General features: G+C 40.0%; 3 protein-coding genes across 3 annotated transcripts; all 3 read right to left on the bottom strand.

Moving 5' to 3' along the window:
• Window positions 1–2274: 2274 nt before the first annotated feature.
• LOC118810983 (interferon alpha-inducible protein 27-like protein 2A) lies at window positions 2275–6690 on the bottom strand. The gene is made up of 4 exons (XM_036575167.1): window positions 6597–6690; window positions 6410–6445; window positions 4952–5113; window positions 2275–2824 (listed from the first exon to the last, which is right to left on the bottom strand). The coding sequence occupies exons 1-4, from the start codon at window positions 6601–6603 to the stop codon at window positions 2724–2726; spliced, it is 306 nt and encodes a 101-aa protein (XP_036431060.1). The 5' UTR covers window positions 6604–6690; the 3' UTR covers window positions 2275–2723.
• A 2075-nt stretch (window positions 6691–8765) lies between these two features.
• LOC118810982 (interferon alpha-inducible protein 27-like protein 2A) lies at window positions 8766–14509 on the bottom strand. Its single transcript, XM_036575166.1, has 4 exons — window positions 14411–14509; window positions 14171–14206; window positions 11107–11268; window positions 8766–9120 (listed from the first exon to the last, which is right to left on the bottom strand). Exons 1-4 carry the CDS (start codon window positions 14415–14417, stop codon window positions 8873–8875), a joined length of 453 nt encoding a protein of 150 aa, XP_036431059.1. The 5' UTR covers window positions 14418–14509; the 3' UTR covers window positions 8766–8872.
• Window positions 14510–19509: 5000 nt separating this feature from the next.
• marcksl1a (MARCKS-like 1a) lies at window positions 19510–23195 on the bottom strand. Its single transcript, XM_036575165.1, has 2 exons — window positions 22926–23195; window positions 19510–20960 (listed from the first exon to the last, which is right to left on the bottom strand). Exons 1-2 carry the CDS (start codon window positions 22983–22985, stop codon window positions 20385–20387), a joined length of 636 nt encoding a protein of 211 aa, XP_036431058.1. The 5' UTR covers window positions 22986–23195; the 3' UTR covers window positions 19510–20384.
• Window positions 23196–25927: the final 2732 nt, after the last annotated feature.

The following is a 25927-nucleotide window of genomic DNA, read 5'->3' as shown; positions in this document are numbered from 1 at the left end:
AAACTGGATAACCCACAATTTTTACTATGGACTTTTAAGAAGTTGTCTGATCTTCATTTTTCCTTTAATGATAGGAGCTACTCCAAAACTTGGCTTCAGGTCTTAAAAGTTGAATCAGAGCAGGGAAATTGAAACTGCTGGACTCTGGACATCAACCGATGACCATTTGTGTATATTTTATCTTGTACTGTTATGCATTATTATATTATTGCAGATATTATCTTTCTGGTGCTGGAGAGTCAGTATGTCAAATATTTGACTTTGCTTTTAGTTCTAATCTCAAAACAAAGGCTCAGGATGACGTTTCAGGGTTGTTTCAGAGGGCAGCTGAAAGGTGGAACAGTTCTGCAGAAATGAAACTCATCCCTCCCAGATCAGGAGTGAATCAACACAATGAGCTCATATGTGATTCTGCGTCCACTCTCAGCTTTGGAATGAAGACTCCGACCAACAGTGAACTCCTCCGTTCAACCAGTTAAACACTCTCTAGTATCTATTTTAAAAGGGCAATAATTGCAATGACATCAGTACTGACTCGATTTATTAGTACACACGTTCACAAAGCATTACTTTCTTTTGCGCACAAACAAATGGAACCTGTGAGTTTAATGACTGGTGAGATGCTTAAAGAAATCATGAAGTTTATTGTATTTGGAAACAAAAAGTCAAACTATGGGGCATTTTTTTTCAACAGATTTTTTTTCTAAGACTGTCAATTTTTGGCAAAGTTCTTTCAAAAGTAATCTGGTGAGTTTTGGATCATTATATCTTTGCAGGTTTGCACTCAAAATGTCACTGTACACATCAGAGTTCATGATCCCATCAAGCTCACCAAAGCTATTGTTAGAAAAACAGCCCATTTACAGTAGCCTGAGTGCAGTCTGGTTGGAATTCTTCTCCAGGCTTTCCCCACACAAAGTCAACCATCAGTCTGAAGTGTTTTTATCTGATAAAACAGACACGATTTTATTAAGTAGCCTAAAAACTTTCTGTCAGTCTGCCTATGGTCAATGTGTCCGAAAACTTATTAAGGTCACTGTATAATATTTTTTATTTCCAAATTTACTGCAAGGACATGCAAACATCTACAAGACAAGCTGGGTAACACTTTACTTGGAGTTACACTTTACTAGTTTAATTTTTTTAATGCTAGTATTGTGGATAATCTCTGCCAACTGTACCTACAGCATCAGATACAGTCCATTACCAAAGTACCAAAGTAACTGACAAATGAGGCAGAGTCGGTAAGATGTAAACAAAGTCATTCCGAGTGGTTTGATTGGAAATGCTTCTTCTTAGAGAAACTCAGGCCCAATCCCATTTCACCCCTCGCCCCTACCATTTATCCCTTAGCCCTCCGTTTTGCGCTTTCACGCGTAGGGGTGAGGTGTCCCGATTTTTGTTGAGATAGAGGGGTAGGGCGAAGTGTTAGGGTTCCATGGCCCTCCAAACTGAGGTTTTTCAGAGACAAACTCTGAACAGTGTTACGAGAAAAAAGAGAAAAACCAGCAAGATGGCTGTGCAAACGATCAAAGAAACCCACAAATGTGAAAATTTTCTCCCCTAAAAATTACAATAACCATTGTTTTGTCATACTTTATTGTGGTTTCAATGTATTATGGTCGTTTTCTTCATAACAAGCATAAAAAATGCTAATAGTATGCTAATGTCTCGGTAACTAACTAGCTAAATTTCCTGGTCCACCTTAAATAGTCTAGTACTGATGCCTGAAGTGCCAGAACATAACTGCTGCTCCATTTAAGGTGGAATGGGAAAATTCGAACAAGAAGGTGGTGAATATCTGATTCAGCTTCATATCACTGAAGAATTAGGGGGTGGGCGATAACAAATAATTGCCCCCTCTTTAAAAGCATATGATGCTCTAAATGTAACTAAAGCCCAGCAGTGAGGAGCTGAACTTTACCCTCCTCTGCTGTCACTGCAGACTGGCAGGGTCGCCTACAGAGCAGCTCTAATAGCTGTTAATGAAGTAATGCTTTTCTTTATTTGAGGGTCCCATTTAAGAGGCAAGGGGACACTCAAAAACAAGGGGTAAGGGTAAAAATAAGAAACGGAATTGGGGCGTAGAGAGAACTGTGGTATTGGGAACCAGACGTCTGAAGAGTTTAATACTTCTAAAATCTCCCTCATGTAAAGTTATTGTATGAAATGGTAATGAAGATGCCTGATCCCAGAGACACTTGACAGTTTTGAGATAAGCTTTTGGCTTGAAATGTATTTGTAAGGGGAGGAGAGTTGGGAGGTAAAACAGTGCCCACATTTACCACTATTTTATTAATCATCACTGTAAAGATTTCTTTCTATAGGATGGAGCAATTCACAGCAAACCACTCTGTATGTATTGTTTAAATCTGAACCATTCAGTTATGAAGAAACTGTAAAAATAGGTGGAACTTTTAAATTATGGTCATGTATGTGATTTCAGCGTTGACTCAACGGCTGAATGCTGACCGGGATATAATATTTATTTATATATGTAAGGGACATGACCTGTTCCACATGATGACACGAGGCACGTCATAATGTGTCAGAGTTCATTGTGTCAGGCGATGTCTAAATGTATTGTGTCAAGCAAAAATACGAAAAGTTTCACTGCAAGACACTGTAAATCATCTCTGCAGCTGGCTGGAAGGAGTTTAAAGGTACTTCGTCTTCATCCTCATCTCCGCTGGATGAAGATTCAGTCTGGTGGTCTGGTGGGATCAGTTTTTGCCACGTCCAACCAACCATCCAGTTACTCCACCTACCACCCCACCTACAGATCCTACAGCTGCTGTCATACCTGTCGTCAAGCCTGCAGCACCTGCAAAAGAGAGTGAAGAAAGTTTTGGCTTTGGAATTCACAAGTCTTGCTGCAGGCAGAGGAATTTTTAAAGCTATTAATTACGGCGAATTTAATGGTCAATTAAATTCGCATCTACAAGTACAACATATAATTGTACATTAATTACAGTTACAGAGAAGAAGCAATACATTAATACACTATACTAACACGTTATACGCAATACTAATGCTGCATTTACAAGTTAGCACTGAAAAAAACTTAGGATGTGAGTGAATTATCTACTATTGTCATCATATCTTCAGCAGTATGATGCTGATTTTGCATTTGAGACCTAAACATCGAGCCTGACCTTCTTTTTAAGCCTGTGCGTATGACGTTAATACATAAAAACATATGATGCGGTCTGAAAAACACCCACCAAATCCGTCTTCTTTCTTACTCAGTAATGCTAAAAAAAATATTACATAATGCTGCTTTAAGGTGGAAAAAGGCAGATATTTCTTTGTCGCACAACACTGGAAGCACCTGGACTTCACCACAGCTATCATAAAATTAACCTCTGGCTTATTTCACCTCCACAGGTTATGTTAAAAGTTGAAAAAAATTTAACTCTTAACTTAAAATTGAACTCGGATGGACTGTCCAGCTGACTATTCAAGGTGGGAGACTTTTTAAGTCACCACTCTTGAAAAAAAAGTTTTGCAACTGCCAGTATGTAACTGCAGCATTAACGCTGCTGTGCATTCACATTAAAAGGCTGGTAACCTCAGCCAACTACCCTACAAAAGCCAGAAAGCTTTGTCGAGTGTAGTAGTTCAATTGTTCAGGCAGTGGTAGCCAACAGTCTGAGTAGCTGGTGTTGGTATTTAATAGTGATGAAGCTTAATAGCACTTTCATGCAACATTACTGCAATGTGCAAGAGTGTTAGCTTGCTTGCAAGCAGCATGTATGCAGCAATATTCACATTTCCTTTCCTTAACAGCATCGTAATGCACAGGACCCAGTCAAATTCGGTGTCACGCATCCCTCTAACCCTGCCTCTTCCATGGACTCCATCTCCCAGAACTCCCTGGGAGATCACGTGACTGCCACACCACAACCATCAACCAATCATCGATCAGCTTCACCAGAGTACTGATATGCCTCACCTGTTTTCTGTTACTTGTGTTTGGCTACGTTCACATTACCAGGTTTAAGTGGAACAAATCCGATTTTTTGCCCTAATGTGACCATGGCAGCAGCGCCGAACAGAAGTTAAAGCCTGTAAACGGTGGAAAAGCAGCTCATCTCACCTTTTTCTCCTTCGTCTCGCTCTAATAATGAAGCTAATAGCTGATCAGAGTTAATTATCTTCACAGTGAAGCTCGTTCTGCTCGTTAGTTTGTGCTGATGATGCGCGTTACTGAGTAGGATGTGTTCATGAGGGTCATTTCAGGATGCCGGTTCGTCACATTAATGACAGATTTGAATCACTTACCTAAACGAGAACCATCGTGTCAGAGGATCGGATTTGAGGAAAAAAATCGGATTTGAGCAACGAGGCTTGTAATGTGAACGTAGCTTTAGTTTAGTATTTAAGCCCAGGCTTTAGATGAGATCCTTGTGAGGTGTTGCTTCTTTCTCTAGAGCTACTGAGCGCTATTTGCTTGTCTATTTGATTGTCTGCTTGGATTTGTTGTTTGTTCTGTTTGTTCCTTTTAGGCTCTGTTCTGGTCCTCGCCTGTTTCTTGACTATGTCTGTGGAATGTCCTTTAAACAGTAAAGCCTCTTTTGAGTCTTTTAACCGTGAGCATCTGACCGATTTTGCCTCTGGAGAAAAAATGTACATACAACAAAACATTCTGTACATTTTTACAGCATCAATTTTTGAAATTGAAAATTTTTCCAATAGAGAAAAATGGTTTAGGCCCTGACGTGCAGACTGATTACTTTCTTCTCTGTTTAAGTTCTGTTTGATTTCTTCTACTAAAAGAGTGCAGGAGATTTGAAGCTACACTAGATCATCTATTTTATTTAGCCTTCTGGTTTCGTTCCGCTGTAAGAAATGTTGTAACAAACACTGTAACAAAGCCAACTTTGCTACCACAAACATACTGATTAACCGATTAACTGCTGGACTGATTGGTACTGACGCAGCAGCCCACCTGCTGACTGAAGTACAGCCACCAAACTGCCAGCGGCCACTCCGCCCCCATTGGCTATGGCAGCTGAGGACATCATGCTGGCGGCTGCAGAACTTGCAGCGATTCCTGCGGAGGTGAAGCCTGCTGCCGAGAGAGCAAGAGGAGCCAGCATCACTGCAGAGGCTGCAAAACACAGAAAATTAGAGAATTATTTAAGACCAGTTTTATTCTCTTGACTCATTTATAGAAAATAAAAGAGAAAACTTATGTGATTGTGTAAAAAAGCAATAAGCCAAGTGATTTTTCCATGTTAAAGAAATAGATACAATGTGAGGCAGAGCTGCTAAATTAATGACAAAATACAATATAAGATACACTACTGTTTAATAAATAATTGAATATATTATTAATATTAGTTAGTGTGAAAGTAACATAGTTTGTTTACAGTAGGATTGACAAACACAAACCAGTCAAATATTATTCCATGATCATCACAATGGTTTTAGTGCGGTCAGATGTGTTTAAAACAAACGTCGCAACATCACAGAACGTACTTTTAATGGATCTGAAGATTTCAGAACAAGTTCTATCTGTATTACAACAAATATTTGCATATATATATATATTATATACAGACATATGTAATCATTTTTTCTAGTTATTTTTCTAGTTAATTTTAAGAGAGAAAAAAAAGTCCAACTAACTTCACTTTATAACTTTATATGCTCAGAGATGCTCTTTTATAGTGGCAGATGCTGCACTGCAGTTCTACTCTCTTAAAAAAGATGGTTCAGTGGTTCTTTAGTAAAGGGAATGTTTCTGTTCTGACCAGTGAGTTTTATATAGAACCATTTCATGCTTAAATGGTACTTTGCATGGTGAAATAGTTCTTCAGATTGATGGGAGAATGGTTCTTCAGATTGCTGGAGAATGTGTTGTAGCCGGTTTTGAACATGGTTCTATGTAGCGACAATTACAAGCTTTACATCATTACAATAAAGGAACCCTTTTTGGTTCTATACAGAGCCATATACAACACATTCTCCATCAATCTGAAGCCCCATTTCACCAAAGAACGATTTACGCATAAAACTGTTCTGTATACACTTAAAAAAGGCGGTGACCAAAGGGGATCTTTTGTAAAGAAATAGTTCTAAATAGAACCATGAACACTCAAAGAACAGTTTGTATGATTAATGGGTTTGTTGCATCGTAGAAGGGTTCTTCAGATTGATGGAGAATGTATTGTAGATGGTTCTATACGGAGCTCTTTTTGAAAAGCGTTCCACTATTGTTATAAGCCAAAGAACCTTTTTTTGGTACTATATAGAACCATTTTTGCTAAGGGTGCATAGAACACATGGTTTAAATAGAACCATAGCCTTTACTAAATAACCCTTGGATAACATAAAATAGCTATGTGTCAAAAGGTTTGAGGCTCATTTTGTCAAATAATTTTATTTTATACAGAAACCTTACCTGCACCAGCTGTAACCCCAACCGCGGTCAACACCTCTGAAAGGGAGAAACGGACAGATAAGAAAAACAGCACAACACCCCACAGTAAGAGCATATTAATGGAAATACAGTCGTATCTTAATGCATTTTCTCTCAGACTCATTCCACATTCACTTTATAAGGATAAAAAGCCGTTTCTGACACTTACTCTTCATGTTGAGAGGCTCACAGCTTCAACACACCGTCAATAACAATAACAGAAACTCCCTTCCTCAAAACGGACTACAACTCCGGTCAGGCGGATGACGTCACGGCCACATATTCGCTCGAAGCGCCGGCAATGAGCCATGGGATTTGTAGTTCAGTTGCATTTTATTGCCCTTATTAATGTTGTTTGTGCTGCTGTTGCAATATAAGACTTGTACGAGAGTTTTGAAATGAAAAGGTAATATTTGGTGAGGCAAATTCATTTATACAGCAGAGCTGGGAACAAGTCACTGAGTTGCAAATAACAAGTTAGTCCAGAGAACTTGTAGAAAGGAGAATTACCACTCTGTAATGTCTTCCGGGTTTCTCAAACTCTAGAGGGCGCTCCCGAGCGAGTCCAAAATGAACGGGTTAAGATGGAGCATTTAAGCAATAGCATAGTTTATAAATGCTTAAACATTTTTAATGTAAAAGAAAAACATTTATTTCCTGAACACTAAACAGCACAAAACATTTTAACACCGCTGTTATATTTTTTAAGAGCTTTTAAACTCGAGTTACAGGGGTTTAAAACGCTGCCTCAGGTCCATCATGACGTCAGTGAGCGCAAACAGCCAATAAGCTGCTCTGCTTGCCAACTAATCAGCACTCAGTAGCAGTAATGTTAGTGTCCTGCTGCCCAAAACCCGTTTGCTGTAGAAAAAGGAAACATACAGGTGAGATTTCTTTGCTTTTTTAGTGAAATACATCCTTCTGCTTTCGAAAATTAAAGGAAAGTTCTGGGTGAGTGATTAGAAACTATTTTAACTTTTTCTTTTTAGCCATGTAGCTCAATTCACCCCCATTTATTTTTTTGAGTTTTGCAGTCATGTTTTTGATATAACGGGGGAAATAGGAAGAGGCTAGGCTCCTTATAAACCAGCTCAGGGTAAGTCCCAAGTCAAGTCCCGAGTCAAGACAGTTGTGTCTCAATTCAAGTCCCAAGTCAGAACAGCCAAGTCTCAAGTCGAGTCCCAAGTCCTGTATGGAAAATGTGCTGTAGATTATTCTATATAGAACCTTTCTATATAGCACAAAAAAGGGGTTCCTCTGTAATTAATGTCAAGAATGTAACAATAGAAGAACCCTTTTTGATGCGATATAGAACCCTTTTCAAAAATGTTCTATACAGGACCATCTACAACACATTCTCTATCAATCTAAAGAACACTTTAATCACACAAATGGTTCTCCGAGTGTTTTTTTTTTTTAAGAACCCTTGAAGAACTTTCATTTTTAGCTACCAAGAGAGAATTGTGCTGTTAGGAACCGGACGTCTGAAGAGTTTAGTACCTCCAAAATCTCCCTTACGTAAAGTTATTGTACACTCTCAGAAATAAAGGTACTAAACTGTCACTGGGGCAGTACCCCTCTTGTCAGTTGGTACCCTCAAGGGTACATCTCAGTACCTTTAGACAGGGAACATAACTGAACCACAATCCATTGAAATGATAGTTCCTAAGCTGCACTGACTCCACACACCCCGTCTCATCTCCAGGCTTTTATTTTACTGTTCTGTTTTAAAACATTTGGTTATGAAAAGGTACAAATACGAACTTTTCACCTGGAAAAACTTATTTAAGGTTCACAACTGGACCTTAAAACCACTGTTGTACCTTTGAGGGAACATTTACATTGTTTGTTCCTTGATGAACGAAAAATGTACCTGCACAGAACCTTCATTTCTAACTGTACGAAATGGTAATGAAGATGTCCGAAGCCAAAGACATTGTTTTATGACAGATCGGAGATCAGCTTTTGGCCTAAAATGTATTTGTAAAGGGAGGAGAGTTGGGACGTGAAACAGCGCTCAGACTGACCACTATGTTTTATATTTTATTACTGCATACAAAAACTCTTAGTATAGTTATATATACTTAGTTTATAAAAGGGCTATATTTGCGACCTCTGGTTCCTTTCACCACCACTGTAAAGAAATCTGAGTCAGTTTCTCTAGGATGGATCATTTCACAGCAAACCGCTCAGAATGACCTTCTTTACATCTTAACCATTAAATTATGGAGAAACACAAATTGGTGGAAAGTTTAAACTGTGTATTTGATTTCAGCATTGATTCAATGGCCGAATGTTGACTGGGATACAGATTGTTCCACATGACACAAGGCACGTCTTATAGTTTCAGAGTTTATTGTGACTCACAATAGTACAAAATGACATGTCTATGTTGTGGCACAAAAAAAAAAAAACATGAAAAGCTTTATTGTAAGACACTGCATATCACTTCTGCAGCTCTGTAGAAGGAGGCCAGCTGTAAGGCCCTCCATCGTCATCCTCATCTTCGCTGGATGAAGATTCACTCTTGTGGTCTGGTGGGTTTGGTTGCTTGTGGTCTGGAGGTGGAGAGGAGGGAGGTTTTGGGGGCTTTTTGTTGACCACCCATCCAGTTACTCCACCTACCACTCCACCTACTACTCCACCTACAGATCCTACAGCTGCTGTCATACCTGCTGTCAAGCCTGCAGCACCTGCGGAGCAGAGGGGACAAATGTTTAGAAATAGACTCACACTTGGTGTAATGTGTTGTTTCTAGCAGAGGATTTTGTTTAACGATCACTTACATCTAATTTAATGATGAATTAAATCATCAACTGAAACTATAATTTATTTGTTAATCAAATTTAACAGAAGACGTAACACATTAGTATATTATACTAACACACTATACACAACACTAATGCTGCATTTACACAGGACAAACAAAACAACAACAACAACAACAACAACAACAACAAACGATCCTGAGAGTGGTGCTGTGCCACAGCGGTTGGATGAAGTCATGAAAACGTTGCCATGGTGACCGTGACAGGTGAAATGGGCGATTATCAGAGGAGAGCTTTAGCTGTTGATTGTTTACTTAAAGGGGAACTCCACCAATTTTTCACAAATTCTACATAATTAATTGGTTAAGAGAGAAACTACAGAGTCAGAACTGTTCACAGTTGTGGTGATAGGAACCAGACGTCCACCTCTAAAAGCTCCCTCTCAGAAAGTTATTACATGAAATGGTTAGATATACACTGCCTGATGTCTGACACACTGTCCTATGATAGTTTTTTGATTAAGTTTTGGCTTAAAATATATTTTAATTCATTTATTTTAATCCATTCATTGGAGGGATACGTGCAGGGCTTTGTAAGGCAAAATAACACTTATTTTTTCAGATTTTCCAACATTTTAGCACTATGAACATTACATATAAAAGCTCAGAAGACTCGTGTAGGTTCACTGGTCGTTTTGGATAATAAAAAGAATGGCTATATTTGTGTTGTAGTCATGGCGACCCCTGGTTCCTATCACCACGACTGTAAAGAAATCTCTACAATCAACCATTTCACACCAAACCACTCTGAATGACTTTGTTTACATCTCAACCACTGAATTATCCAGACACTTTGGGTGGAATTCCCCTTTAAGGTGGAAAAAGGCAGGTGGATGCTTTGTACAAAACTAGATGCGCCTAAAATTTTAACCTCTGGCTTATTTCACCACCCTGACTGATATGAAAAGTTGACGAAACATCTGGCTGACTGCTCGGGGTGGTCGCCACTCCATTGAAAACAACAGACTATCGGTTTTGCTGTTACAACAAAACACTTATTCTTTACCAAAGCATCAGTTTTTGAAACTGTCGTTTCTTTTTTTTCCAATAGAGAGAAATGGCTTAACCCTTAGAACCCTAGACCAAGTATTTACATGAGACACTCACACATGCCATATGTTGTTATTTTCAGGAAGCCCTGGGCTACTCAGATATGCCATTGTTTGACATGTAAATGCTAATAGAAATTTGATATCTTTATGAATTTGGGTCATTTCTGACCAAAAATTTACCTAGATTTGTAACTTCTTACTTATAAAGACCTTGAAAACAAGTGAAATTGTAGATATCTTTTCAGAAATTGTTAGTCTGGAGTGTCTGTGAGCTGAAAGTGCAAGAATTTTGATGGTGAGGCTTTATTTTTAAATTACAAATTGAGTTGCATATTCATTATCAGATTATTTTTAAAACTCAAAACCAATGTAAACTGAAAGACGGAGCTAAATATGATTAATTTTATAATAATAACAACTACAGAATGCTGCACGTGTTCAGAGGCCTATACAAAAGTCAGCAGTCGTACATAAATTATGTGAATATTTGCTCCGTGTGGGCAAAAACTTTACAGTTTAGAGTCACTGCCTTTCTTTTTGTTGTTGTTAGCCGTGTCAGCCAGCAGAGTGAAGTGCTGTATCAGCAGTTCTACTTCACAGACTGATTATGTTGTTTCCTGTTCAAGTTTTGTTCCGTTTCTCTCCTATTAAAAGAGTGCAGGAGGTACGAAGCTACACTGGATCTTCTCTTTTATTTAGCCTTCCAGTTTTGTTCCGCTGTTAGAAACGTTTACCTATCTTTGCTGCTACAATCATACTAATTAACTGATGGACTGACTGGTAATGACGCAGCGGCCCACCTGCTGACTGAAGAACAGCCACCAAACTGCCGGCAGCGACTCCGCCCCCGTTGGCTATGGCAGCTGAGGACATCATGCTGGCGGCTAGTGAACCTGCAGCGATTCCTGCGGAGGTGAAACCTGCTGCTGTGAGAGCAACAGGAGCCAGCAACACTGCAGAGGCTGCAAAACACAGAAAAGTAGAGCATCATTCAACACCGGTTTTATTCTCTTGACTCATTCATAGAAAATAAAAAGAGTAAAAAACAACAATCCACCCCACGGATGCAGGAAGTAAGGGTGCTGAGGGTACAGCAGCACCCCCTAGATTTTAGGATTGTTTAATTGCTAAAAATAAAGTATATATAAAAGATCTGCGCTTTGAAATCATTTGAATGTATTAAAGACGTACACATGCTTGTTTTAGAGTTTGTATTTTTATGTTTCATTCAGTTAACACTGTCAACACTGCATTTTCATTACGGCGAGCCGAACTGCTTCCTTTGCCAACTGTTGGTTTTGGTGGTGCGTCATTAAAACACAAGTGGATTGAGGTGCATGATGGGAACATATATGCAGAGCTGTTTTGAACCCCTAAAACAGCATAATATCGCTTTTTATACTTAAAAAAATCAGATAATGTAATAACGTCCTGCGCTTTGAATACTGTGATGTGGGGGTTTCCCAAGAAACTCGGAGGACTCGAGGTTCTGGTACTTCGCTTCACTCGAAAACTCAAAGCAGCATACAAAACAAAGTGGAAAACACAGGGCTAAGGCCAGCTCTCGGCTCGGTATTGTAAAACAGATCGTTACGGTTGTGGAATCTGATTGGCTGAGCCATGTTCAAAGCCGTTGTAAAATGCTCAATATATGTACACCAACTGCCTCACAACAACTGAACTGTGTATTACTGCGCCTCGAAAAATCCTTCTGCTGTTAATGGAATAATGTTTACTCTAATGCTGCTGTCATGGAGCACCGAGTGTACTGAGGAAACGAGAACCTGTTTTTGTTTAAACTGAGGGGCTTGCAGCTCAACTAGAACTGGGCGGGTCAGCTAGCTAACAGGCTAAAAGATAGCAAACATGCTAAACAACTCCATCATTAATATCACAGCTTTGAACTGAAGTTCTTACCATATGATTGGCTGTAAAACAGCAATGTAAAAGTCTACAGGATGTCACTTCAATGTCTTACATACTTCAAATTTCCGTGTTTCAGTCAGAAGTAGCGTCAAACCCAGACTGAGTCTCGGCTCTGTACTCCCTAAACAGTGTTCTATGTAAGTTTTAAAATTCTAGCTTCTACAGCCAAACAGTGCACTATTTGTCGAGGATGTTGCCTGAATCCCAAATGAACATATTTTAGCTATATTATGAACTGTTGGGGTGCAGGAGGCAGTGTTTAGATTCCTACATAAAGCTCTATGTAGGCAGCAGGAAGCCGTTTGAGATGCAGCGCCAGTGTGGGGATATGAACGTATATCGCTGCTGTCAGAACAAAACCTCGTATCTCAAGTTTTGTCGTTTTTCTACGGAGCCCCGCTGGTGACATCCTGTATAAATAAAAATAATGCGTGACTTAGTAAGGCGTGGGAACGAGATCACGGCTTACTAAGTCGTGGCCACACATTAGGATCTCATTCCCACGCCTTACTAAGCATTATTTTTATTTATACAGGATGTCGCCAGCGGGGCTCCGTATTTTTCAGTTTTTGACATAGGTTTAAATACCTGTTGCTCTTTACATTGTGTGTAAATTTCACAATGAATGGACCAAAAAAAAAGAGCCAAAATGACTTTGGAAAAAAATATGTGTTCATTGACTTACATTAAAAGTATGTGTTTATATATAAATATATTTATAACATATACAAGTTTCTGTTATACGGCCCCAGTGTTGCTGGCTGGGCCTGTAGATATGTATTATATATGTATATGTGTGTATCTTTTTCTCTTAAGTTCTGACTTAAGATCTTAAGATCTTACAGCGTCTTATCTCAAGTTAAGAAACCTTAACTTACTCCATCGCGGTCGACAATCGACTGGCATGTCTGTTACCTAGCAACCGCGCCCACAGCTGAAACGTAAATACGTAATCAGAGTAATGAAGCTCGTTAGCCAGGCAGCTACACACCGTTTCTGATGTACAGAAAGGGTCAAACGAAACTAAAGCGCGATAAACAAAGTTAAAAACTCCGTGTCGTGCTGTTTCATCAGGGCGTCGCCGCTCCACACTTTCAGTTTCATTTCCCGGAGAGTTTGTGTCTGCAGCGTCTGAGGTTTTTAAAACGCTGTTAGAAAAAAAAACTCAAGTCAAAGCTCCGTTTTCAGTGTAGATAAATGTAGCGTTATTATGCTACCTACAGTGAACTGGGCTGCCTGTCACTGCACAAAACAATAGAAACAGACGGTTCAAACAGAGGTCGAGACTCTCTGGGGTTTATCTGAAAGTTAGGACTGAAATTAGGAGATTTAGTCTAGTTAGGATGTTTCTGTAATACTGTTTTCTCTTCTGGAGTTAGGATAAGATTATGACCTTAAGAACTGTTGTTCTGTAACAGCTTCTGTCCCAAATTCAGTCCTAACTAGGTTAAAGTTGCTAGGGTGACTAAGCAGATAAGATTTCACACTTAAGAAGTTTCTGTAATACTGTTTTCTCATCTGGAGTTAGGATAAGATTATGACCTTAATAACTGTTGTTCTGTAATAGCTGTCCTAAATTTAGTCCTAACTAAAGTTGCTAGGGTGACTATGTAATATGGCCCCACAACAACATTTGTGGGTATATAACTTTAGTAGTTTTATTTACTTATTTTTCTTACTCTCAGGTACTAAAGTGAAATTTTCAGTGCGTCTGTGAGGAAAATAATCTTCTTTTTTACTATTTAGTTCTATCATTTTTACTTTTTGCATTTGCTCTCACCTCTCACTTCAGCGTTTTAGACCCAAAGCATCCCAAAAAGAGAAGAAAAGAGCCCAATAAACTCACTTCTCACGCTGATGGATGCTTTTCTACAGTGATAGATGCTGCATTGCAGTTCACTGGGGAGAACCTACATGTCGAAATGTTTGAAACCTTACCTGCACCTGCTGTAATCCCAACCACAGTCAACACCTCTGAAAGGGAAAAACGGACAGATAAAAAAAAAAAACATATTAAAACATGTGGGCTAGCGAGTCAGCAAACCAGTACAACCCTTTAGAGTAGAGCATAAGTTAAACGTCCTCACACAGTCTTAATGCATTTTTGGCTCAAAATCCTAAAGTGCTCAGGCTCCACATTCGGCTTTACGAGGATAAAAAGGCTTTTCTTATACTTACTCTTCATGTCGAAAGGCTCACAGCTCCTACACGAAACGTGCAACTCAAATCAAATTCGGGAATATATATAGGATGGAAATCGAAACTCATCAGGGCGCCCCCTGCTGTTTGTCTTCAAAAAACACAGGCTGAATTAGTCGTGATGCACATTATAGATTATATAGCGTAATGTGCCGTGTCAGTATTCACTGTTCTGCTATATTTGACACTGGTTCAATGTCCCAAATGCCGAACTGACAGTAAAAAAACAGAAATAAACGTTTTACGAGCGTTTCCTTAGAAAGGACTACAATTCCAGTCGGACTGATGACGTCACGGCCACACTTTCTACGAAGCGGTGTCGGCACCCGGTCATGGGATTTGTAGTTCAGTTGTGTTTTTTTTAAATCTTCACACTTAAACAGCTCAGAAAACTCTTTCGCTGTCCCAAGGTACTCGCAGCTACTGCGGTTTTATGATCACCAAAACGTACCGTTTCACATAAATCCTAGATTTTTAACCCGTGATCGAAATTATGTATGAGCAAAAAAACTGTTTTTACGTTCCGCACTTCTTCTTAATTTGATTTGCCTGATTAACGCTGTCTTGTTCTGCCCTCTGGTGGTTCAAGTTTGCTATAGCAATGTACGACGTCAGAGTTTTGGGATGAAAAAGTAATATTTACAACAAAACTAGTGCTAAAAAGAAGACTTTGAGCGTATCAGCCCAGTTTTATCAAACCTACACTGGCTGCCAGTTAAATTCAGTACAAAACTCTTTCACTGACATATAAAGCTCTGAACGGCCCCTGAGTACCTGAGTGAACTTCTCTCTTATTATGAACCGTCACGCCTACTTAGATCACAAAGTGCTGGCTTACTATTAGTACACTCTTAAAAAAGATGGTTCCTCAAAGGTTCTTTAGTAAAGAAAATGGTTCCATACAGAATCATGATCAGTCAAAGAATCCTTTGCATGATTAAAAGGTTCTTTGCATTGTGAAAATGTTTTTTCAACTGATGGAGAATGTGCTGTACGTGGTTCTATATAGAGCCTTTTTTAAAGGGTTCTATATAGCATCAAAAAGGGTTCTTCTGTTGTTACAGGCTTGACATCATAACAGTAGAAGAACCATTTCCAAAAAGGTTCTATATAGAACCATCCACAGCACATTCTCCATCAATATAAAGAACTCTTTAATGATGCAAAGGACCCTTAAATCATGCAAAGGGTTCTTTGAGTGTTCATGGTTCTATATAGAGCCATTTTCTTTACTAAAGAATCCTTGAAGAACTATTTTTTAGGCATGTATGACTCCAACCAGGCGCATTTGCATGGGTTCTAATTCATCTTAATAAACAGAATACATTAATATATTTGTATTAAAACATAGAACTTCATTTGTATTTTGCTACTGTTAGATCAAAACCTCATATCTCCAAAATGGTAACTTTACAGGAGAAAGAAAAAAACTTAAATAAATAAAAAAAATAAATAAAACTTTTAATGTAAGTCAATGGAACCAGACATTTTTCTTTTGGTCCATTCATCATTAAAATTAACACACAATGTAAAGGACAACAGACACTTCCAAACTATGCCAAACTGGAGAATGACAAAAATTGAGATATGAGGTTTTATCCCGACAGCAGTGATTTATTTGTAACCTTTACAGTTATTCATATGTTAATAGTGTCTGAATACTTCTTTCCCTGTCAATTTCACTGTTTGAACATATCTTCATTTAGGCTTATGAATCTATACTTTTGTGCGGAAGTACAAAAGACATTACGTGATATATAGATATATGCACTGGAAGTATGTTAAATAACAAAAAGTATCTGTATACGCGTTTTTACTCACTTATATAATGTAATTTCTCATTCTACCACTCTGCCATAAAGTAGTACTGTTACTTTAAATGACACTACGCCACAAATATACTAGTTAACAGTAAACTCTCATGCTTGTAGTAATATGAGTAAGTAATATAACGCACCACTGAATTGCCATTAAGTTCTTTTTGCTAATGTATTTGCCACTGATCTTGTAGCCTAAACTGCAGATAGGTTATAGCAGGGGTGTCAAACTCAATCACTGAAAGAGCATCAGGCACTGAATACTTATTCCAAAAAAATTCTAAATAAAATGAAAGTGTTTTAGGTAGTTTTTTAAAAACTGCCTATTTGCCTGAACTAGACACCAGGCATCTTTTCTTTTTGAGTAGCTGCAGGCCCACAGATTGCTGCTGGGCGAAGGCGATCAGAATGCACATTACGTTGCAGTGCATGCTGGGGACTGTAGTAAATATCAGAGTCATACGAGCTACTAAGAATAGAAAATTAAAATAATTTTGCGGGCTGAATAGGACTGTGTTACAGGTGCCGAATGTGCCAAATAGGGCTGTGTCACTTGGCCCGTGGGCCTTATGTTTGACACATGGGGCCATAGCATGCTAATTTAGGTAGCTATGTTATAAGTAGTTTAAAAAGGTTGGAAATCAAATGAGGTTTACATTTTACACACAGAATCTCCCTCACAAATCCTCACATTTACAGCCTAGCTGTGCCAGATGTTAGACTATAGTATGTGTGTCGCAGACCTGAACATCTCAATAAGACACTCTGGGTGGTGTAACATCTTGTCCAAAGCTAAACATGGTGGGCGGTATGTCTACGCTTCTATGCTTAACCACAGCTGTTCTGAGCTCAGCTGAGAACCAGTTTTGTGATGCAAGCTTTTCAGCACAGCAGGCCACCACGTCATCAGGACGTCACTGCTTCCACACTGAGTGACTACATGCTAGTTATGGCCTTGGCAGTATTCCAGTTGGTTGTTGAAAAGGACATGTTCATCGTTTGTGGAAAAAAAGGCTGTAACAGCTGTTGGCCAACACTATACTTACCTTCCCTTTGCCTGTCAGCTAATGTTAACAAGTTAATATTTCGCTGCTGTCGGAACAAAACATCGTATCTCCATTTTTGTCGCTTTTCAGTTTTTGACATATTTTGAAAATGCTTATTGTCCTTTACATTGTATGTAAATTTCATGATGAACGGACCAAATGAAGCGGCCCAAAACTACTTGGAAAAAATTCTGGTTCCATTGACTTACGTTAAAAGTAAAGTATGTTTTTTCCCTCTCCTGTAAAGTTACCATTTTGGAGATACAAGGTTTTATTCTGACAACAGCGATTTATTAATGTCTACCGTCATCATTTGCAACTGCATGCAGACGATAACGGCTATCTAATGTTAGCTAAAGGGTCTCGTGGAGATGATGCAGGGAGCTCTTCACTGTAGAAAAAGGGAAAAGGCTCTCACAGCTTTGTAGACTTCTCAGTGAAACCCTTCTGAGAATCAGAAGGATCTTATGGGCCCCAGTGTGAAAAACACTTTAAATTGAGAAACAAAAGCCATATATCTTGGTAATCGATTGAGTCATGTTTCCTTCGATGACATACTGTTCGCAGAGAAGCAGCCTCATGATCATGATGCTCCCACCTTCGTACTTCCCTGTGGGTCATCTTGGGATCAACGCTTCTTTCTCCAAACATGATGAGCTCAATTATTGCCAGATAGTTCTGTTTTAGGTTCATCTGACCAGAACACATTGTTCCAAGGGTTCTGGTTTGTGTTGATGCTCGTGTGCACATTGTGTGGGGTGATGATTGTGGTGCAGTTCGTTACCTTTTGTTCTGTGACTGTCGTTCCTGCCGCTTTCAACTCTTTTCAACTGACTGCTGGAACCAATCAGAGGTGTTTCTAGGATCTCATCTTTGGGTGGCCATTTGAATTATTAGGGTGGGCAACAACAAAACGTTGAGACTTTCAAAGCCAGTAGAAAAGCAGTGCATTTTTTGATGAGCAATGACAAAATTAGCTTTGATAATAAAACCTATGAATGAGTTTTCATTGGATGGCCAGTTGATTCCTCTTGGTGGGCAACGCCCACTCCAGCCCACCCATAGACACGCCCCTAATGTTAGCTAATGCTTACTAAATTAGTGTCATCACTTGCAGTTGGAATGCACAAACGATAAAGGGATTACACATGGCTACCTGAGGTTAGCTAAAGGCTCTTGTGGAGATGATGCAGGGAGCTCTTCACTGTAGTTCTATGACCAAAAATGGAAAAGCCTCTCGTGATACAGTTCTGTAAGCTCCTCAGTAGAACCTAAGAATCAGAGTCAGTGGCGTAACTAGGGTTCTGCCACTCCACCTGCTAGCATCGAACTTTAACCTGAATGCTGATGTTAACTGCCTTTTTTAAAACTGTAGTTATATTTAATGGATTTGTGATGTTGCAGAGTTTAAAAAAGGTTCCCAAGGATGCATCATGAATAAGAGGGTGATAAACATACGTTGAGACTGACTGATGGACGCTAACCGGTCAGTTATGCTGGAATTGGAGGTTCCAATAAAGATTTTAGGAGGGCCATGGCTCCCTTAGTAGATATGCCACTGATGAGAACCTTTCACAAGATGGCAGGTGTGGAACTGACATCTGGGAATGCCTTTCTATTCCCGAATTGGAATGCCGGGCTGGTTCACTATAAAGTGATGCACTGAATATACTTGGTTTAAATGTGTACAACACATGAATAGAATCTATTACATCAACACAATAACAGTGTTTTTCATTTAATGTAGTTTTGCCACTGATTACGTTAATTTCATGTGTTTTATATTGAAATTATGCACATTTTAATGAGTATGGCTGTACATGCAGCCATAGCTTTTTAGCCCCTCCAATTGTAGACCTACTGATACAGCTCTTTACTTGAAATTTTGCACACAATGGTAAAATAACATTAAATAATGCATGCAAAGGTAAAACTAATTTATGCATTTTGAGCCAGTGGGTGTGGCTAAAACATTTGTTCTGGCAAGTTGCATGGAACTACCACATCTTTGCCACATACATGCACTAAAAAGTCCTATCCTCCGCATGCACTTGGTCAATTTAAACTAAAGCAAACCTTAAGAGATCGGCTTAGACCACAAACGTGATTGATATCACTATGAACTTTCGCAAATAAAATATTAAGCCTAAAATTGTCTCCTTTATGAGGTTTTCAGTCAGTTTCCTGAAAAGAAACAAATCTAAAAGGCGAAAAAGAATGAGGATCCAACATTTATTTGCCCTTGATCGTACAATAAAACCATTAACATTTGAAAATGTTAGCAAAATAAAGACAAAAATTATATACAGAGACGAACAAACAAAAAGAAGAAGCTGATAAAAGCAGTGGTTTTTTTGTACACCCCTACGTCATACTCGGAGATGTAGACACGGGAGAGCGCTGACGAGCTTTCAACTGGAGAAAAAGAAAAAAAAAAGCCATTAAAAACCAGACTAAATCTAAAAACCATCCACTCTCCGAAGTCTCTGACTCTCAGCACAGCACGAAATACTTGCTTTTTTGTTTTTCAGGGGTAAAAACGGAGGAATGTAGAGCTTTTAAAAACAACAAAAAAGCTAGTTTAAGAGGCTTCACATTGTCCATCAACCGTCATTTATTTACCAATGACGATTCGTCAACTTGCTCGTCTGCCACCGGTATCCAAGGAGCCAAGTCGGGGAAAAAAACCAAGACTGTTTAAGGGTTATGAGACCGTTACTCCGGGAACGTGTTCCCGATCCGTTCCGACAACATCCGCCGCATCTTTTCTCCCACCGCAGTCCTGATGTGTACGTTTAAAAACAGGGGGCATCCGAGCCCGACGCTCGTCCACAGTAGCAGAGCTCTGGGGTAGAAGCTCTGGCAAAAGAGGAGGAATGAGGAAACAGGCAGTGAACTTAGTGGCTGTATGGAGCTTTTTTCATTGGCTCGTCTTCTCTGTAGTAACTGCTGTAACTTCAAATAACGTGGCACAAGTCTCATATATATATTTTTTATATATTTCAATCTTAAAAAAAAAGAAAAAAGAAAAGAAAAAACAAAAAATACGGAAGAAAGGGAGAACAGTCCAGTCGCGGTAGGGAAGCGAGGTCACTCCGCGGCGGGCTCCTCGGTCGTGGCAGGCGCAGGCTCAGCGGGAGTCTCCTCGGATTTGGCGCTCTCTTCTGTGGGTGCGGCTTCCGCTGCTGGGGCAGGTTCCTCTGCCTTAGCCTCCGCCTCTGCCTCTGGAGCAGCCTCTACCGGCGCCGCAGCCTCAGCCTCAGCCTCAGCCCCTGCCTCTGCCTCGGTGGTCTCCGCGGCGGGCTCGGCAGCCGGCTCCTCCTCTTTGGCCTCCTTGGCGGCGTGGCCGTTCTCCTCCACAGTGGGTGATGCAGCCCCTTCCGCTGCGTCCTCGCTGCCCTTCTTGCTCTTCTTCAGCGAGATGCCCTTGAACTTGAACGAGTTCTTCAGAGAAAACTTCTTCTTCTTTTTGGTGGCCTCCTTGCTTGCCTCACTGTCCGCTTTAGGGGCCTCTGCCTCCGTAGCAGGCGCGGGCGCGGCCTCAATTGTGTCTCCGGCCTCCGTCGTCTCCTTGGCGACCTCGGCGGTCCCGTTGCCGTCGGCTGCTACCGCCTCTCCCTCAGGCTTGGCCGACACATCTCCGTTAGTTTTGACATGGCCGTTCTCCTGGAGATAAAATCAGAGGAGGAGTGTTAGAACATCATGCCAGTCAATAGTGGTCAAGAAGTGATTCTGGGCGACATTTCTAATGATTTAATCCCGTAAACTCTGAGGAACGGTCAGTGGGTCCCAATTTTTATTATGCTACAACTACAAAACGAATCCACTGTGTTTACCGGAAAAATCTAAAGTGGTTACTGGATAATAAGTGCTAAGACTCAAAACCTGAAAACATGCCTGTTGGTGTAACTGAATGACAGGGTCACAGTGTAACAGCCATAAAGCTCTCCTGCTAAAGTATTTAGCCCCTTATTCCCAACTACACAGTAAACAACATTACAGATGTAAAGTTCAGACATGCCGCAGGCGACAACAGCAACAGCCAACAGGCATGCATGATGCAAGTAATGTTGGCTGCTGTCCAAATCGGTGGTGGTGTGTAGTGACACTGTCATATTGTGATGTCTGATAGACAAAGTACAAACAGAAATCTCATATGAAAATACACATTCAAAATTAAATAAAAAATAGAAAACATTGTCGCTATTTGGACTTTTATCTCGAAAATGGCAACTTTACATGAGAAGTTCATGTAAAAAGTTTATTTCTTTTGGTCTATTTATCAAAACATTTAACTACTTTCAAAATTCATTCAAAAAGAAGCCCAAAAATGACAAAACTAATAATTAATTTGTTAAATGTTTTAATTTGATTTTAATTTTTATTCCATTATTTGATAGCTTTTGGCCTATGTGGCGCTATTTTTCCCCTCAAAATAAAAATACAAAGGTTCCTTAACTAATTCATTTACTCATTTATAGCTTAATTATGTATTTTTCATTTTATTTTCATGTACTGTTTGGTCGAGTGGAACGTGCATTTGTTTATATATAATTAATATTACAGCTTGTAGTTCCTGCTTTGGCCGCGAGTGTCGCTGCATTTCAAGGTGCGCTGCTGCGATCGCGCCATCTGGGCAGAAGGGGGCGCTGTGGGTCCGTGCAGATTCTCAACTGGACGAAACAAAGACTACGACGACACGCGTCCACTAACACCCAGGGTCCAAAACTGAGAGCCAAAGGGCGTCGTGTGATTTCGGAGCCTTTGGGCTGCTGCTCTAGAGGAGGGCTGTTATTCCCAGAGAAATGGCTTTTATTCCCAGAGAAAAGGCCGAATTAATTCCATGCAAGTGTACAGATGATTTTACCACACACACACTCACAGAGAGAGAGAGAGAGAGAGAGAGAGAGAGAGAGAGAGAGAGAGAGAGAGAGACGCACAGCGATCAGCGCAGTTCAAACCCACATTATCACCAGAAACTCGTGCACTGCAATGGAAAGCAAAGCGAGTTCAAACCGCTGCTGCAGAGCTCGGTGTAAAATGCACTGAGCTGTGCATGTTTCTGTGTGTTTTCTGGCCTGTAGCTGCAGCTCGGTGTGTGGGTGCCCCTCCGCAGCCCCTTCATTTGCATGCTTTGCGCCCTTTTGTTCTAAAAGCGAGGTTGCCAGTTTCAGCGCCATCAGAACAACGATGATAAACTGTGTGCTGCCTCGTCCATTCATGAGGAACAACGGTCGAAAAATTACACTACCACTCCCCTCAAAATACTCCCCTAAAAGTCTTTTTAAAAGCCCAGACAAATATCCAAGCGTAGGATCCTCAGCATGAGGACTCATATCAACCGAGTCAACTGAGCCACGTTTAAAATGAGCCAATGTGACGAAAAAAGGCAACTGGAGATTTAATTACAGGAATTGGAAGCCATTAAAGGCGAACTGACTCAAAATGAAGATGAACAGGGTCCCTCTGTGAGAAGAAAGAAGCCGATGCAGACGCACAACGAGCAGAGAGAGAGAGAGAGAGAGAGAGAGAGAGAGAGAGAGAGAGAGAGAGGAGAAAACTCTGAAAAAGCAGCTAAAATAAAAAAAAATAATAATAATAATAATAATAATAATAATAATAAAATCCTACCTGGCCGTTGGCTTTAGCTGCTGCAGTCTCAGCCTCGCCCTTAGTCAACTGAGCACCCATCTTCCTTTGGCTCCTTAATGAACCCAAAACTCAGGGAAAAAAACGGGGGAAAAAAATGAAACAGGTGTTCAAAAATTAAACCCCCCCAAAAAGCTCAGATCAGCTCGTTTTTCTCTCCCTTTAAGTAGAAGGAGCGCAGTTTGTAGCAGAAAGCTTGGGTATCACATCCGCCCGTGTCCACGGTGAGAGCAGTGTGAGGGTGAGGAGATGCTGCTGTGTGTATTTGTGAAGCTCGAAGCCACGCCCACAGGGACCGCCTCGTGCGCTGGGTTTGGCTGGGGGTAGATGGCGCCCTGCGCGAGGAGGACTGACTGGCTGGTGGTTCATCCTCAAGAAAGCCACCCCGCCCAAAACAGGGGGCGGGGCTTGTGTGAATTGCTGTTTAGTCCTGAGCCAAAGAGGGTGGGGCTTACTGGACCACTTGTATGAACTACTGACCAATCCTAGCACAGAAGGCAGGTCAGGGGGGACGGGGCTTTCTGCACGAACAACAACACCTACAACTTAGCATTGATTCTTATGTAGCTAATTAACAGTTAAAAACTACAAGTAATTGGCTAGCAGCTCATGAAGTGCTACAATAGGTCAGATAATGGAAGAAATGGAACTAATAAGGACCAAATATTAAAAGAAACATTACAGATGTGTGCGCTTAAAAAAATGGGAGGAACATCTGTTGAAGCAGGTTAGCATTAGGACAAAGCATCACGCCTTAGCAAAACATTGGCTAAGTGTTGTCTTGGTTCCCAATCTGGCCTGTTTTTGAACGCTTCACTGACAACATATGAAACAAAAAATGCAAACTATTGCAATATAACTGATATATGAGAATATCCATGCTAAGACTTAACTATGACTTGGATTACATATGAGAATTTTTAACTGAATGTTGAAATCAGTGGGGAACCCTCAGGGCCTTCTAGACTTTCAGAGAAGCCCTAATTATTTCTATCAATAATTTTGCGAATAATTTTAATTTAATAGAATCATCAGGCGTGTCGTATTTAAACTAATTGGTACGTTTTGGTTAAAAATAAAAGGGTTAAATTCTTGGAATATGATCCAATCAGGATTGTTTTCTGTGTGGTATCTAGGTGGATACAGCCAAGTGAGCACTCCCATTGGTTAGGCCTTCAGGAGCTGGACAGAAGGCCTTACACAGTAGATTAACTACCAACATAATTAGGAAGTAACAGCGGAAGGAACCAGTCACATTTTGATTTACTGTGGGTGGGAAAAGTGTCACTTCTATGCTGTGTTTGACTTGGCATTCATTTTGTATTTACCTTCTCGAAACAACAGAACTTTACGGATAACGTTACAGATTTAACCATCTACTGTCTCTGTATGTTGAATGGTCTAAAGCAAATATCATTTAAAAGCAGACGAGATGGTTTGAGCAGCGAAATTCCCAGTTGACGGGCATTTTGGACGATTTTTTGAACACAGTATAAGCCTTCTAGTAGTTCTAGATACGTCACTAACTGTAAATCCGAGCTGTAGTCATACCAAGTTTCGGTCAGTTGTTAGAAATGGAAAACAGCGGCAGCTCTATGTCAGAACTCTTTACTGAAAAAAATATAAGAAGCTTCAAATCAAACATGAAATGTCTTTCACAAGCTTGATTTAATCTAGAACGGCCATGAACAAAATGTTCGTGTGAATTGACACTAGCTAAGTGCTAACATACTACTAGAATCCCGTAGTGGTGCTAGCGAAAAGTAGCATTATTGTAGAAGTACGAATTTTGACGTTCATGGTCTGAACTGAAGGCCTAGCTCTAATCGTCTTTTTAATTTGTCACTGGTGGAAATGTCAGACATTTAAAAAAAAATCTGGACATCAATTTTTTTAATTATTCTAAAGAATATAATGATTTGTCTTAAACTATTATTTAAATAAAATTGTTCTCTTTTATGATACTTCTGTAGCATCATCAGGTTTCATTACATCATACATTCTGGGGCTTCGAGGGGGCACTTCTTACATAATTCATACTTATTTCTTAAAATGTCATTTACAATATAGTGTTTCTTGCTTCATGTTGCTGTGCGAATACTAACAAGCTGCATGTGAATGCTCAAGTACTACATATTACACTTGCTATTCAATGCTAGTACGTGTTATGGAGTCTCTGTGTAGACAGACGTCAAATGAAGGATAAACAATAATGGATTTCAGTCAAATTTTCCAGTGTGTACAACAAACACTGCACACAACATGATTGATTTGATTCTAGAGAAGAGGTTTCCACAATGAGCCAACTGCCAGGGTGGCTCTGTGGAAGGAAGAATGGTTTTTCCCAGGTAAGGAAGTATTTCATGGTGAGGTAATTGAATTCTATGGTATGTAGGTAACAGGCAATTTTGTTTTGTGCCTCATTGCCATTAATTAAACCAAACTCTGATTTCTATGCCATCTGATAACAATCTACAGTGGCTCTGGGCTGGAACTTCCCACAGACAAACAGATGATAGTTGTAGCACACCGAGCTTGTCTCTACATGCCACCGGTGTCCTTTGCCACTGCATTTTGATCCAAGCATCCAACAAGTCACAAAACCTCAGGAAGCAGCGCTGCAGTCTCTTTTATTCAGGTTGTCTTTTATGCAAGCTTTATGAATGGCACACCTGAGCTGCTTGGCTGAGTTTCAAAAGTGAAAGTGTGGCTGGAAGTCGTCAGGTTGGCCAAATAGAATCGTTTTATAACCAGCCAAGAGTTCTTTCAGATATATAAATACCAATATATGTCAAAACATATCCATTCACTGTAATTACTGAAATCAGCCAAATAATAAATGTATCTCCCTAGAAAAGCATTGACCCAGCATTGAATGGGACGCTCTGTAGCTGCACATGAGCCTAAGATCACCACACCCAATGCCAAGTGTGGGCTAGAGGAGTATAAAGCCCCCCCAGCATTGGGCTGTGGAGCAGTGAAAC

The sequence above is a fragment of the Colossoma macropomum genome, unplaced genomic scaffold (genome assembly GCF_904425465.1).
Source record: "Colossoma macropomum unplaced genomic scaffold, Colossoma_macropomum, whole genome shotgun sequence".
Taxonomy (NCBI): domain Eukaryota; kingdom Metazoa; phylum Chordata; class Actinopteri; order Characiformes; family Serrasalmidae; genus Colossoma; species Colossoma macropomum.
The sequence above is the reverse complement of the archived record's forward strand: the minus strand, read 5'-3'. Positions and strand labels throughout refer to the sequence as shown.